General features: G+C 37.3%; 1 protein-coding gene across 6 annotated transcripts in view; it reads right to left on the bottom strand.

The window, feature by feature from the left end:
• Positions 1 to 17,001, bottom strand: part of DOCK9 (dedicator of cytokinesis 9) — a 127,739-nt gene that overhangs the window by 94,159 nt on the left and 16,579 nt on the right. For 3 of the 6 annotated variants that reach the window (XM_065649516.1, XM_065649543.1, XM_065649561.1), the window contains exon 1: positions 4,206 to 4,451. The exons of the other annotated variants lie outside the window; for them this stretch is intronic. In XM_065649516.1, the coding sequence (XP_065505588.1) occupies positions 4,206 to 4,319 (114 nt within the window). In that variant the 5' untranslated portion in view covers positions 4,320 to 4,451. Of the gene's footprint in view, positions 1 to 4,205; positions 4,452 to 17,001 lie in introns of those variants that run through there. 6 annotated transcript variants of the gene reach the window in all.

Here is a 17,001-nt window from a genome sequence, read left to right as displayed (position 1 = left end):
AACTTTTCCAATTAATTTGCAACAAACAACATTTTTATTTCCATAAGGAAGTGCTAAGAGCATAAGGCTTCATGGGGTCCAGCACTCAAGCTAGCCAACGCCTTATTTGTAGGAAGATTAAATAGCAAAGTATCTGCCGTACTACTTTGCATTTTGCCAGTGTGCTATAGGTATGGAAACTTATCAGAAATAAGAAATATTTCAAAACAGCAGTCATGACACCCACAAGGTAACCATTTTAATCTGCCAGAATATAGTTTATATATTTAGACAATCAGTGTCAAAAGCCATCAGATAAAAGGAATTTTAAGGTAGGAGTTCAGTGATTACCTACATTATATATTACAGAAAAAATAATACAGTAAATTTTCTTCTTGTATGTTTAAATTGAGACAAATGTTATCTTCCTCTTATGTTCTCACAAAACAAAGGATGGTCATGTAAGCACACTAAGTATTCTTAGCCTCATGCTACAAAACATCATTTACCTTAAAACACATTTAGCACATATACCTGCAAATTAACAAGTCTCTATAAAGAGCAGAATGGAGCTACAAGCACTAGTCAGGCAACACAGCATATACATTGATGAGTATACGATGTTACACATTTCTCAACACAGCAGTGAGGCAAGCCGCTTTGGACAAATAATAAGACTATTTAATACTAAACACACACAACTGCATCTTATTGTCCCACAACCACAATAAACTCAAAATAAATTGCCCAGGTTGGGTAATTTTTTAATCAAATTAAAAATCCATTCAAAAAAGTCTATGTATTGTAGAGCTTATTCTTAAATATTATATTACTCATTACCCCCTTTCTTAGGTAGGATAAATTTTGTGATGTAAACTTCAAGGCAGTGGGAGGGAACATACTGCTATAAGTTTATGTAAAAAACTACCGCTATGCATATATTTAGCATCATTGACAAATTCAAAACTTTTGGCTCTCTAGAACTTGAAAGAATGAAATGCATTCAGCCACCTGTTCTCATGCTTACATAAAGAGAGCAGAAGTGCTCACTGGGGCTACAGACACAGAGTGAGCCACACAAAGAGTAGACAGTTATACAGGTGTTTTTGCACAGTGTTTCTTCGAAAAACAATAATTAAACTGAAAAAAAATAAAGGAGAAGTTAACGTGAAATCCTGAAAACTCTTGTTCTATTGTTCACCCAAGTCTTCAGGGGGCTGCAACAGAAGAGAATGGGGGTTTCCAAAACTCAATGAACACAGTCTAAATCACAAAGCATTATGCTTTTATTTATAAGGAGTATTTCATTGACGGTCAAGGCCCATTTAAACACAAGAACACTTCCCAGAGCTGAAACATTTTGATACCTTCTGTATTGCCACCTCGGGGTGTTAATATGAATGCAGTTCGAGTTGTTTAATTTCTAGTCTTCTCTGTGATTTGCTTTTGCCTTCAGACACAAAAGCAAGCACACTGTGTCTTGCGAAGTTCTCTTAACAGCACAGAAACTTCTGACACTAGAATCAGACTCCAGCAATGTTCTGCTGGACATAGGAGCTCATGTGTCTGACACCTTCTCCTGCCAGTGTGTTTCTAAGCAGAAAGATGGCCTCCAGAAGTTCCAAGTTTCCATAAACATCATCTGATTCGATAAGCAGTTACTACTTCTATCAAAGCACAACGGGACAGCACGTGTACTAATTTGGTAACTCCTACAACAGCAGTTCAGTAAGGTTTTGAGGCACCGCCCGGAAAATCTAAATGCTTTTTTCCATGGGCTCTTCTCGCTTGTTAACCTCCAAAGCAAAATTATGACACGGTCTAATTCAAATTGCAGGAAAACAAGACAGCACATGAACTAACATACTGGCACTGAAAACAGCAGATGATTCCACTTGTGAACCTACCCACCTGTCCAGGAAAAGTTAACTCAGGCAGAGCGCTCAAACAAATGACATTGTTTTAATATCACATGGGATGATTACAGTTATAAATACTCCTTTCTCTCAATGCTTTAGCAGACTTTCTGTGAACTACAGTTAAAAGAATCAAATGAATATCACAAAAAACTTGTTGCTTCCTTGAAGTCCTAACAGCTGATTCTGTCTCAGCTTTATAAAGAACACTCAACTCGAGTGCTAGGTAAATCACATCATAATTGCCCATACAAAAGGAATACATCCACATCTGAAATTATGTTTTAGGCAATAGTTAATGAGAAGTATTACTAGAGTAAACCAGAAGCCTCCTGTTGCAAATGCTTTTCAGGATTGCTATCTAATACATTTCTAAGGCTTCTAATCCAGAAAAGAAGAAGTTCCGCTGTTTGCATTTCGTTACACCAACCAGGAACATTATCACTCTTACTTATTACCTTATGCACTCTACACCAGTGAGAAAATACCTACTTTCACTGTGGCAGTAAAAATCTACCGCAACATCACAACCCAACGCAATAAAAATGGACCCAAATGCCTGTGTTAAATGAAACACAGCGCCCTACTTTTTGCTTTGTGCCTAGCGGTACAAAAGTGCAAAGTGTCCTTGCACCATTTCATCTAGTTTTCCTCAATCAACTAGACAAAAGCAGAAGCAAAAAAAAGGGATATTATATGCCATATATACATTTGTCTATATACATTTGTCTATGTATGTAACAGATGAAGACCAAGAATAGCAACTGAAACAACAGCAAAAACATATTTTATGTGACCTGTGTGCAACCTAAATGTTGTTCCCTTGAAATATTGACCTTTGTCTTGAACACACTCGCTTCATCTAAAAATGAAAAAAGGGAGGGCAAACACTGGAGGTATATTAATCCATGAACATTAAATTAAGTAGTACGTGAAAAATTATAAGGATGAACTTCATCAATGGTTATAAGTAAACACAGTAATGTTTAAATACTTTTAAGTACATACGCCTGCTGATCAACTGCAGTACTCTAAGTATCTGCAGAAACACTAATATCCTCTCTGAGTATTCATGAGGGAATAAAAACAGTTCTAAATAAAGTTGAACATTCCAAAGGCAGGAAAGCACACACAAGATTAGCTCATATTGTACTGATCAAAATCTGGACCAGAAATCAGAACACACCCTTACAAAAAAGAACACATTTTACTAACAACTGCTCTGAATAGAATGAAACTAAAGAAAACAGTGTAAAGTAAAATTTGTCTTACTAATACACATGTAAGCTTTCAGTTATATACAGTAACAATTCCCGTAAAGTTACAGATGTGTATTACTAAATATAGATAGCCAAAATCTTTCAGTTCAATTCTTAAATGAAGCATGAAGCTCAAATAAGGGGGGGAGACCATAATTTGAGGATCGCAGCTCCCACCGACTTCAACCACAGCAAGACCATTAATGAGAAGACCATCATCCTTTAATTCAGCGATTAAGTATGAGATATTACTAAGTAAAATAGAGATTTTTTCGTAAGAACTATCAAAGTGCTTCTCTCTGATATATAATTTATTAGTTTAACAGTCATCTTCTGTTATTTGAAAAGGTTTATTGTCCTAGCTGGAGAGAGTTTGTGGACTCATTACAGCTTGCTTATTATGTTCTCTTGCTGTACTGTTAAAATTCCACCAGAACTAAGTGTGTAGCGATATAAAGAAAAAAGCTCTTATTTGATCACTTGCCCCAGATACAGAAATATTCCCTTTTCCCTTACTGGAAGCTACTTTAAAACGTTAAATTCCTAAATAATATGTATTGAAGGCACCGAAAAAATAGATCCTTTAACAGAAGTATACCTGAATTATTTAAACAGTTCTTAGAACTTTTAAGTAAAATTTAACCATTGCACGCACGGCCTTTAGAGAGTTCCAATATATTTTGATTGAAAGATACACTGGGCAGTTAAAAAAATAGAGGTGCTTGAATGCATTTTAAAGCATAAGTAGTTTCCATGTTAGGTTCAAAGAGCTATACAACTATTCTAGACAGAACATACACTGAAAAGCAGCTAACATGAAAACCAAATTCCAAAGTCACACTCAGAGACCAAAGATTTGGTAAACTGGAACAGCAAAAATTAATTTAAAATGCAGATAATGCAAAAAGAATAAAATATAAATCTTGAACCCATCTTCTTTACAAGTAAGAATGCTGGAACTTCTCATTAGCGTCAGATTGAGCAGTGTTTCACTGGCAGACAGAACTAGCATTATTAAAGGGAAGAGACAGCCTCTTTAAATAATTCTTACCAGCACCACCACAGGACTCTCCCCTTCTGCTTCACAAGGACCTGCATCCTTGCACTTCTGCGGAGACTCTCTAACAGGCTCTTTCTTAGGATTTCTGTTTGTTCTTGCCTGCATTCTTTAACCGAAAATACAAGCAGCAGCAAAACCATACGCTTTTTGGCATCAAAGTAATCAACATGCCAGTGATCCAGTGAAAACAATAGCTCTTTCCCCTGCACGAGCAGCAGAAAGTACAAACTAGTCTAACATCTCAGCTGCAGTTTGCTAAATCTGTCATGGTGGGAATGCATGACAGACAAAGGCCAGCCCCCAAGCATGCTGTATTCTGGAGAAAAAAAAAAAAGGTGGATCCATTTTAATGCCTTAAGCTTACAAGTCAAACACAAAAGAGAATGTGCATCTCTAAAATGACCATGTAAAACAGTCCAAGTCTTTTACAGCACTTTAAAATCAAGACTATAATATTTTAAAATATTTTTATTACAACTGGGCCTCTTTAGAAGTATAAAACCTTAAGTGTTACTTTTTTCCTACATTAATATCACTTAGTCGGGTACTATCAACAAGCAGCCACTAACCAAGTACGTTCTCCAGGACCAGTGCCACAAACTGATGTGTTGCTCTTTTCTGGGAGGTAGAGATGCTCTTTTTTAATCTCAGTGCTAAGTCCATATTAAAATTTTACCTTAAAAATCAAATTGCCTTCACAGTAAAAATCTTACATACTCTACAAAGATATGAACTCAAAAATTAAAATTTAAAAGAAGTCTTGGTACCTTCAACTTTAAAGCACTTAACTCTTCCAAGTAAGCTACCAGTCTCCCTCAGCCTCCTTGCTCTCTTGAGCCAGGTAGCTCATTTGTCTTACACATTCTTGGTGCCCTCAGCTCATTCCTCCCTCCTCAGAACCCTCCAGAATTGTAGATGTCCATCAGTCCATGCTAGAGTTAGGTCATGGTTGGACTCTATGATCCTGAGGGTCTCTTCCAACCGAAACAATTCCATGATTCTATGATAACCCTCCAAAAAAACCCCACCAAGATGACAATGCAAAAAAATCTTCACACATTTTGACTGAAGTCACTTGAGAGTGCCTCAGCTCTCCAGCAACAGTATTTTCCATTCCTGCCCTTAACTGCAGCATAAACTCAAGTCATGCTTCAGCTTCGTTTTTATAATCCAATCTACTCCCCTACTATGCTGCTACTTAGAGTCACTGTTCAGCATACGCACACTCGCAAAATAATAGGCAGCAATTCTTACCAGGATCATTTCTACACAATTCTTTCGTGTACTGAAAAGCAACCTGGCATGCAACCTAACTCACGTTTTTTGTAATTTCGAAGGTTTGACTAACCAAACTCCTCCGTGCACTAGTTTTAGCATATGATTGTATGCTAAATTATTTTCTCCAGGTTTTGAAAAGGGTATTTTGGTTTTCCCTTTGTTTCTTTTTAACACTAACAAGTTGCAACCTCCAAGTGCACAAACCTCAGTGGCTGTATTTACCAAGCAAAAATACATCTGAGAGAAAATTCAACTCCCCGGAGAAGCACATCCCTATTTTAGACTCCTGCCCACTAGAGCAACCAGACAGTTGTGGAAACTAAGCCACCACCTTCATTCAATTCTCGACTCTGCTCCACTTCTTTGGACAGTTAATTATCTCACATCGATATAACTGACATCCTAAATTTAACTTGACATGAATTTTTACTTAGTCTCTAATAGAAGAGAAAGTCACCTTAATCTGCGGAAAGCAGATCAAGTTGTAGAGAAGCACAAATACCCTCTTTTATTGCTAGTATTTTTAAGAAGGCACGACTTCAGCCACAGGTTTCTTACTCTGCAGACCTAACATAAGGTCATATCCCTTTCTGTTCCCCTTCTCTCTGCTCCCACACCTGCATAAGATATTGCTAATTCAGCTTACTGCAACCGTGCAATTGAGTCTGACCAAGAGTTTGTCCATCCCATCCACAATGCAAGTTTATTTCTGATGAGTCAACAAAAAGAAATAATAAAATTAACTACTAGTCAAGACTATGACAATTCATTATGTCTTTTTCTCCAGGAAGAATAAGTTCAATGCATTTACTTTTTAAGCAGTCTCTCTAATATCTAGACACTGAACTCTAGAAAACAATACTCCATAAGGCTTCTTTAAGAGTTAAGAAGGAAACTAGCAGTATAGTCAAATATACAAAAACAGATCTTCCTGTGTAAAACAAGGTAGACAATAGTTCAAGAACATTTAGTTACACTTTTATTTAGCACCAGGCCCTTTTGTTTTCAGAAAACGGAAGCTTAAACTAAATTATACCATTACTTGAGGATGCAGCTGCCAAACAGGAATTTGTTTCGTTGAAATGGGCTGCAATTATACTTAAGTGCAACTAGAAAAGCACAACCTTATTATGCGCAGGGCACTTGCAAACACAATAATAAAGACTTAAAAATAAAATACACTCTAAATGGTATTTCTTCTGGTTAATTTAACAAAGAATTACACTTTTAAACTGCAACATCGCTTTATCCTGGTCAGGTACTTCTCTTGAATTCATCTGGATTACTTTAGTTCAGTATAAATGTGATTTTTTTTTTTTCCCCATCATTCTCCCTATTCTTCTCAAAACATGGTGAGGGACAAAAAGAAAGCCAACAAGCCAAGATTTTTGCAACATCAGTTTAAAGATACAGAAGGTATTTTTTTCCTGCTGAATGGTTAATGTAATTTCTAGCTTGTATTTTATCAACACGCATATGCCATTAGAGAAGGTTCTTTTATTGACAACAACAGAAGTGTGAAGCAGTATCTCCAGAGCTATATCCTTCATTAAATAGACCTTAATTGCTAAATTGATGTGTATTTAGAACATTCATTTCCTTCTGAGGACTTAGTGAATATCTCAATTTAATTCGCAACCAAAAAAACCCAAAACTTAGGGAAAAAACAAAAAAACCCACCTCCTCAGATACTGCTTACCAAGGCACCACATGGTTAAAAGAAGTAAGTTGCTTTATTAAAGAGATATATTCAAAGATTTACCAATGACATATTATGATTCGCAAAGTGAAAGATGAAAACCAGGACTTTAAGATATGCCAAAAATTTATCATCTTGTTACATGATCTGTAGTTTTAAACCATTTAACTACAATTAAAAAAAAAAAGAAAGGTACTACTCAATTTGTTGTATCAGTCAGCTACCTGAATAAGGATCAACAGAGAATCCAGAAAAATAATGCACATACAAAAAGGATGTCACTGTACAAAAGTTATTTGACTGCGTTTTCAACATCACTCCCAAAATTGCACGAAATTACTACCTAAATAGAGACCTATCTGCAAAATAACTCAGATGAAATCCATTGTTTCTATAATAATCTATCTATACAGTGGCTTGAAGGGCTTCCCACAGTACTTTTAAACAGCAGTACTTTTCATATTAGTTCCAATAGCCAAATAGTTGGCTCTCTTCTTGCATCATATACCCTTAAGGAATTACCTATGCAATTACAAAACTACATAGGTAAAAAAGTTCTCAGTATTCCCAGCATACCTCAGTGATTCACCCAGCAAATTTGTTGCCCAAAAGACGAGTTCCCCACATACCGTCTGATTCCTTCAAATCACTTCTCACTTCAAGAGCTTGTTTTCCTAATGCACAATACCACATAATGAAGAGTGACAGATAGCAAGAGGACAGGCAGCATATAAGAATTCCCTCAACTTCCATGGAAGAAAGGGTGACTACCCAGCCTCAGTGTAGGAACAGGCTAAGAAACAAATAGTTTGGTTTAATGGCACTTCTTTTGCTCCAAGTCCTACTTACAATCTGCATCAAGATCACTAAAGCCTGTTGAGTGGCCAATATCAGCATTCACTAAATCTACCAGCTATAATTACAGCCAAACATGTCTCTGTTAGCTGTTCTAAGGAAAGAACTGCTGCTTAACCTGTAGCAACTGGGCAAAGCGGTGGGGGAAGGAATAGTCTTGCTGTAGGTTTGCATGTCCTGTATATGTGAAAACAGAAGGGTTTGACGACATCGTTTACTAAAACCCTACACCTGGTCTCTATTCCTTTGTGGCTCTTTCAATCCCTTGGCAACTCACTGCAGCTCTTAACAAATAACTTTCAAAAATGAGAAGGACGGACAACTGGAAGAGTTTTGATGCTTTGTTTTGTTGGAGGTATTGAGTTTGTTGGGGTTTTTTTGGTTGGTTAATTTTGGGTTGGGTTTTTAAGGCAGTAGCTCATGTGAAAATATGGACCCACTTTAGCTGAATGACAAGCACCATTAAAAGCCAATACTTCTTGCTCTTGTTTGTATTAGTTAGAGATTTTCTAGCACTGCCCTCCCACACTTGGCAGCCTGCCGTGCAGCTGTATTAAAGGCCTAACATCCCACACATCAGTGGAAGATTCAGTGTTGCAGCTATACATATGTTAATACTGCCAAGTTTCGTAAGTGATCAACAGATACGGACTTGCCCTGGAGAAATACATTCACAAGTTCAAGGGAAAGGCTCAGCCACCTGACCACAGACGGAATATACCATGCAATTCACCTGGCGACTCCCTGCCATACACACCACGCTTAGATGAAACAGAAGAAGTCGCAAGTCAGTTAGGAAGACTCACTCCTCCTATGGCAAATACTGCAAACACGTAACTTGCAGTCCCACCAATAGGGAGTACGTTATCTAGCAAGAAAATCATGAAGAAGGAGGAAGACACAGGTAAGAGTGTGCTACATATTACCTAACTTTTCATGTTGTCAACGTTATAACTAAAATATTCCCATTTCACTGACTTTCCTTGGTAAAACAGGAATTAAGCCCAGTGTCAAATAGGTAGAATTACAATCCCTCTTTAGAAAGCCATCTCTTTATATCAAAATGAATCATACAAATCTCGAGTTTTGCATTACACTTAAAATTACTCCCAAAACATTATTTTTAGGGAGTCAAGTAGCCTGGACAGGACAAAGATGCCAATGTACTACATAGAAGAGGTCTCTGTCACGAGTAGGTTGCATTGATGAAAAAAGGCAACACCAATGTATAGGTCAGTGTTACTGCTCAAGAAGCTGTAATAGAAAACTGAGCTGCCTGTTTCACTGGCAGCATAAAGGACTCTTCCAGTCAGTGCCTTGATTTGGTCCACAATGTTTTTGTACAATGCACTTTTGAAAAGCTCTTTATTTCATGGAATAAGAATTTTACTAAAGTCGTTAACACCAACATAGCATATGCATTAGTAGCCCTCAGCTAGACATTACTCCCTGTCAAAGATAGAGTATCTTAGTTTGGACACTCTTACTCTGTGACAAATACAAACTAAAAGTTTAAAATCACAGCAGAGCTAAGCAAATATAGATTAGCTTAAGCCTTGTCCATGTTACCCTTTTCCATACTGTTATCTATGAACTATCAACTTAAGGTGCACTTGCTTAACTCACTGGTGACTGATTCATTTCATACCATCTTAGTAGATATCTTTCTGTTTTCAGGGAAAATCTGACTTCATTATGGTTCCAGGGGAAGGAAAGAAAGAAAGAAAAAAAAAAGAAAAAAAAATCAGTAGAATTTAGTCAGGATAGGAGGGAGACTCCAACATTAAAACTGCACTTCTGCTAAAGGATTTAACTATTGTTCTGACATACGGCCTTATAGACAGGACATGTACAAGCAGACTGACTGTGAGAACAGTATTGGACTAAAGATGGCTTTTTTCCCTACCTGGACAGTACCTTAATGATTATCAAAACTAACACGGCAGCAGACACCAAATGAAAGACAAAAAGTGAGGCAAAACCCCAAGTCTGAAGATCTCTCAAACTGAAGTTTTGTGCCAAGCAAACCTGAGGTAGGGGTCTTCCCACTGTGTAACATCAACCTTACAAGATTTTTTCCAGGAGCGATTTGCTCCTTGAGGAGACCGTTAATTCACCTCTGGCCTTGGGCTGAACTAAGAGTGCATCTTGGTTTGCTCCTAAACTCAGATGCAAACACCTGTCTTGGACTTCATGCTGTAGAGTTCTGAGAAACAATAACACTGCAAAAGTTAGCAGTTGGCTCCCAGCTTTACTTTAATTGCATTTAATTCCATGACAGAATAGGACACCTGCATCTGTAGATTATTCAAATGAGCATTTCAGGCTGTTCCGAAAGCAGGTAGAAGGAAGTATTAATCAGGAAGAAAGAGCAGAGAAGTCAACTCCTTTCTGTGTGTTCACTAAGTCTAGACTCTAGTCTTGAAAGCACCACCCAGGCAGCTTCTCCACCATTGTAGTTGTCCTCTCATTCCCCAAGATCATATAAGGCTTTAAAGATGCCTGTTTGGTGATTTGGTTTTTGGTTTTCCCTTTTTTTTTTTCTTTTCCTTTTTTTTTTTTTTTTCTTTTTTAACCCCAGACATCTTGCTTGCTTTCAAAACATGATATCCAGTTCCTTGCTGCTACATTCAAAGGGAACGTGTTTTCTACCTGGATGCAACCTAATGCCATATTTTTGCGGTCAGGTATCTTTCTGCGGTAGTCCAACCTATGTTGTAATGGATGAAAAATGGCTTATGCATGTAGACTTGACCAACTATCCTCAGATTTTATCCTCAATCTTAAAGAATTTTTCCTGAAGATACAATATTTAATCTTCTCTTTTGCATGCCAGTGCACTGAGTGTCTGCCAACCTATGTCTGATATTCCTCTCATGTGCATCTTTCAAAAAAGTATGTTTGCTGCAGGAACTACACATTTGGTGAACATGTGCTGCAATTTTGCCTGCTAAGATGGTAGAGATACCACAGATGGACGTTCGCGCATTCTTCCCAAAAGAGTCTAAAAAGTCAAAACAAAAAAAGTTCACAAAAACTATCAGGAGATTTAGCCAAAACTACAAGCCAGCATATAAAACAGCAGGTTTTTATCCACCCAAAGCAGTAAGATGAGAGGAGATAAAAGAAATGCCCTCATGCAAGTGACCCACAAAAACTATGCAACAGTTAGGTGCTGTACTCCAACATGTCTGTTTCTTCCTTATTAAGAAGCGTACTGAGGTCTAATATGCCAGTTGCTGATGAATAAAAGCACTTGTAATACAGTTACAAGTTGAAGCGAGTTATGAGAGTGAAATAATAGACTAAGCCATACAAATTATCTGCACACCATTAGAGAATTGCTGCATAAGCTGTTTAGGTCCATTAAAAAAACCAACTTCCACTTACTCAGCAGAATGACGTCCTTAGAACTTTCTCCTTTATGTATTTCTACTTTATTTCTATTGAACTTTTCTACCTTAAATAAGCATGTTGATATTAATTTGTTAATTCAGACACCAAGGATGGGCCTTAATATAAGGCCTTTTAATAAATTAATGTTTTAAGGTTTTCTTTGAACACATCACATGTTAAAACAAGAAAACAGCCTTTTGTAAAAACCATACACATATAATTTAAAATTACTTTTAAAATTACTCTGAAATCAAAATATTTGCAACTTGAATGTCTGCTGTGGAGTTATTTCCAGAATGACATAGCTCACTGCTGTCATTAATCAATCTTCCCACATGCACAGACTCTGGTATATCTTAAAGATGTCACAGGTTATTAATAAACCAAATGACTCATGAGCATCACAGAAAGAACAGTCACACAAAAACTCAGTAACACCTTATGGTGGAGTTGGTGTCAACTCAGCAGGTTACACGGACTAAGAAACTGCGCTTACCAAAATATAAGGCTGGTGGTTCTGTTTCCAGCAAATACCTAAATCTGTCCTATTAAGAGCTGGACATACACTACTGCAAAATGCACTGTGTTTCTTTGTGTAAATTGTGTAAGCACAAATTAAGTAACAGTTATTCAAATTAAAGATATTTTCCACATCAGACTTCATAAAAGACTACTTTAAATTATTAGGCCAAATCTTGCACATGGTACAGCTACTAAACTACCTGAAGTAGCTTTACCGAACTACAAGGTTATAAAGTTTAATGAGAGAAATAGCAGTGTTGAACAGGCCATTAGAAGCAAACTGAGCAAAAACAGCTCAAGCATGGGAGAAAAAGCATGTTGCTTTCTACGATTTTCAAACAAATATAAAGGAAAAAGAGAGTTAACATCCTTCAGCGCAGTCTGTCTCACCTCGGAAGTGTCTAGCTCCTCCATCGGCCTTGCCAGTACACTCACCTCACCTCTTCCTTCACTGAATACTTCAACAGACTTATTACCAAACCCAAACTTTTAAAATCTCGTTAGTTTTACTGTCACCACATCATTCTCCTTTGCTCATTTTCCATCTTTGCCCACCATCTGAAACAGCTGTTTAGGCCCTAAACCATACTGTAATGCTTCACTCTTAGGAATTGGTTATAGAATGATTACTGATAAAATGGAATTTGAATATAAAAAGGCCACAAAAAAAAAACCTTCTTAACCCTTAAGATACTGCAACATGGCAGACATAACATGTAATATCATGCTGAGAATGGATTAAAAAAAAGAAAAAAAGGAAAATTAAAACAAAGTAATGTAGATAAAGCATACAGCTAATATTTCGAAACGGTATCCTTCAACTTACTAAAAAACTTACCAAACTGGAATACTTTCTTACTATCTGCAGTAAATAAATATGCCCTGGGTGGACATGTGGGGAAAGAAAAAGTTTCATTAATTTTGATGCAAATGTTAATAGCATCCCAAACTAAATTTGTGATCTTTTACTAAAATACTGATTTTTACCTATGTGGATCTAAAGACTGTAAGAGACCCTGTGTTCTAGCAAGATAAACCGTATATGATGGGCCAGAAATGTTCCTATCCCAAAGATAAGAAATATCATTTTCATTGCAAGTTTGAATGGCATCAGATGGATAGAAATAAACTGTACTTTTGAGAAGACATTCTCACCCAGGCTTCATTTTATCTTCACTTCTTTTGCGCAAAAGAGCAGACCTGCTTAAGATAAAGCTTTAATTAGATTTAATGAGACTTTAGATATAACCTCCTGGCCTCTGGATTACAGGTTAAATAAGAAAAATGTGTGCTAAATCAACTACATCCACCTCCTTATTTCTTTACAGAACGGGAGATTTTTCCTTCAAGGAGAACCAATTCCTGAGGGTTTTCTGTTTGCAGGAAATTTTCACAGATTTTCAACACTGTCTTTGCAAGAGAATCAATGTCATCTTAAATTAAAGGACTCCCTGAAATTCACTGGTGTTCCGAAAACAGGTCTATATCAGGAGATATTCGATCCAAAATAGCTAAACAGACCATATAGCAGGTCCAGCCAAAACGGCAGAGAAAGAAATTGCAGCTCCAATGCGTGTTACAGCACAAACAAGTAGGTGAATCCATACACCTATGCTTGCACCTGTTGCAACAACCACCAAAATAAAAGACGACATGGGGAAGTGACACACTGCCGCTATCTTTTGGCCTTGGCCATAGAGCTTCCCTTCAGCACAGGACTCCTGCAGTCTCCACCTCCCCGCACGGCTTCTCGGTGAGAAGGTAATTTCTCCTCCTGGAAGCCACCCCTTCAGAGGAGGAAGAGCTGGCCAAATTGGCTTTTATAGCAAAGAGTATATAAATTATGTAACTGAAGAATTCTATGTATATACTTAGACAAGTTTCATAAAAACACTTGTCACTGTTGCCAGGACTACAGTCTCTTGCCCTGTCTTCCCACTCTTCAGGGGTAAATCAGTAGGGACTGCTCCCCAGCCTCAGACAACATGTCAAAGTGACAGCCAGGGCCAGCTCTGATTACCAAGAGCGTGACCTTTTCATGAAGTCCCATTTCTTTTTTCTTGTAAAATTCTGACTTTCGTTCTTATGGACTACACCAGTCCAGTACAATGAGCAGGAAGTCATTCTGACCCCTCAGTTCCACCCGCTCTTCCATACTGACCTTCAGGTACTTAGCCTAGGAAGAAACTTATCTTGATCTACTACTTCCAGTTAAACCAAGCTGACAAAGCCATATAGGAAGAGCAAAAACTCCCAGTATCATTACTTAAAAGCATCTAGAAATTTTGGACTTGGGGAAAAAAACCAACCAAACACACACACAAAACACCAAACACACCACCACCACCACCACAACTAACTGATAGATGTGGAACTTGGGTTATAAACAGGAGACTAAGTATATTTTGTGCTTGATCTTGCCAGTTTGCAAACCAATTATGTAGGGTCAAAGAGAAATTATTGATGGAACAACACCACATGAAACAAAGAATGAAAAGAAAAACCCAAAAAATGTTCACTGCAACCTCCAAGTTATAATAATTCATATTACATTAAAAAGGCATTTCTTCATTCCCTCACCTAACTTGACATAGAATTTAAGTCCAGTAAAGGTGTTAGGTCTCAGATTCAACAGACTACAAAAGTTATTGAAAGTGTTCATTGTACAGAGGTTAAGAAATGTATAAAAAACATCTGTATGAGGCTAACTTAAAAATGGCTAACAGTGTAAAAAGGCTTCTAATACCTAGAGGAAGCCATTTTATTTTTAATATCAAACCATATTAAGAATTTATAAAATGCAATACTATCATAAGGGGTAATATACATACTCTAAGTTATTTGAAGCATCTGAAGACAGTTTGGATTATTCTGTATTCTTTCCTGGAAGCTTTTGTGTGTGTATCCATGTATACGAATGTATGTGTGAGTGTGTGCATGTGTGCATACACACGCACGTGTATATATGTTTATACATACAGGCACACACATACACACCCCCCTTTTTTTCTCATATTTGCGTTCAGCAATAAAGGACTTGAACCGCATAAAGACAACAAAGCTTTGTGAAATTTCTAAAGGCTTTCCATAACTGCAGTTGCACAGCGTGGGACGCCAGCAGGCACTACAAGCTCGTCAAAATCCGTGCAGTTATTTCAGTGTACCACACCCCTCTTATTCCAACTATCTATCCAGTGACAAAGCAATTAACAAGTAACCCCAAATTCTTTAAAATAAATATTTAAATCGTTAACTAATCCAATTCTGAAGCAAGCAGTGCACATTAGCTATTTCAATTCCACCCCCTCAAGCCTAAATGCAATATATCTGACGCACAAATACGTCATTAACCTGGGGGGTACAAAGAAGACAGTCCCACTTTAAAGCCTTTTTTATTTGCATCAGCCAACACCTAAAAAAGCCTTTAAGAGCAAAGCAGGTTCAGAAAACAGTTATTACTCCCTTCAACCTTTTTTTTTTCTAGAATGCTCCTGTACCCCTTTCGGTAAGTTAAACAGAAATAGAATTGTTTCTGAGGAAAAAAAAAAAAAGTGTACTCAAATCCATGTGAAAAAAAAAAAATCTTAAATCCTGGGTTACTGTTTTCCCAACAATGCATTCCTTAGTTTTTCCAAATAACGTAATCATCTGTTGTTCTTCAACTGAAGTGCCAAATACATTCCAAGAGTATGTTTAGAAAGATCTAACAGCAGACAATCTTCTATAACAATCCAGTTCATGGAGTGCAAATTCTTCAGAGCTATCAATACGAATCTAAATGATATAATGAATATGAATCCTAAGCTTTTACATTACAGCTGCATGCACACGTGTATTACATGTCACATACATGCACTAACATCCTGCAATATCAGGACAAGGCATATTCATGTCTGTACATAGTAGATGTTAAATAAATACAGTATCCTGTTTTTAGTTTAGCTTTCAATTAGCAGATAAAATGATTAATGAAACAAGTTTGTATTTACCAGGGATGAATGAATCAATATTCCTGAATCTTCATCTGGCACGCTGAATGCTGTGTATTCAAGGGCATTGTTTTCTCCTTGCTGTTTGCAAATATAACCACAGTTTCTCTCAAAAACTGTACGAATGCCTTTAAACAGAACCACACTTGTAGTGCAACCCATTCCAAATCTGTTGAATTTTGCATTTCTAGCAGCCCTGTTTGCATATGCAGAATGTCTTCTTGCTTTGCTCGACTCGAATAATTTTCCTGTGCTTCACAGAAATATTTCTTTGTACCGTCTTCATTACGACCGACATTTAGTATGTTCCTCGACTAGAAACCATCAGCTACTGAAATGTAATCCTATTTGCTTAAGCCAAACACTGCCAAAAATCCAGCCGCAGAAGACAAAAATCAGAGGGTGATGAAAAGCAAAGGATACCTCAACCGTAGAAGATAGGAGGCTTTCAGCATGTGCTATACTCCGCAACAGAGATGAAAAGATATTCCACAGGGTCAGGGAAGGAGCTCCTGTATTTCAGAGATGCTTAGAACACAATCAAAGATGAAAGGAAACTGCAAAGATACTGCTGCAGTTTCTGCTGCCAGCCACAAAGAATCCTCATCTGCTGCAAGAAAGCACTCTCCCAGAATGCTTAGCACAGAGTTCGTACTGGCAAACATTTCTGTGCTTGACCTATATGTGCTTTTGAGTGTTTAAAACAAAAAGAACTTCAAAATAAAAAACTCAGAATATGAGGGGAAAATTCTTAAACCACTGCTGCTATGGAAAAAGCCTGATGTGTTATATAAACCTACTTCGATCAAATCAATGTTATCGGCATGCTATTATCAGTTCAGGCAAACCACAAGGGAGCTGAAGGCTCTTTACTTTTCCTTTCTTGCTCACGTGCAAAGTCATCAGCCAATTCCCACCTGCCAGAAACTGACTTTATCTAGTCCTTGGTTGCAAATAGTCAATAGTCATTAAAAAAGGTGGAAAAAAAGAACACAGCTGACTGAGTATCCAGTTCAGATCAACATCCACATCTAAACACAAAAACACT

The sequence above is a fragment of the Caloenas nicobarica genome, chromosome 1, assembly GCF_036013445.1.
Source record: "Caloenas nicobarica isolate bCalNic1 chromosome 1, bCalNic1.hap1, whole genome shotgun sequence".
NCBI lineage: Eukaryota > Metazoa > Chordata > Aves > Columbiformes > Columbidae > Caloenas > Caloenas nicobarica.
Note: the sequence above shows the minus strand (reverse complement) of the source record. Positions and strands in the feature narration are given on the sequence as shown.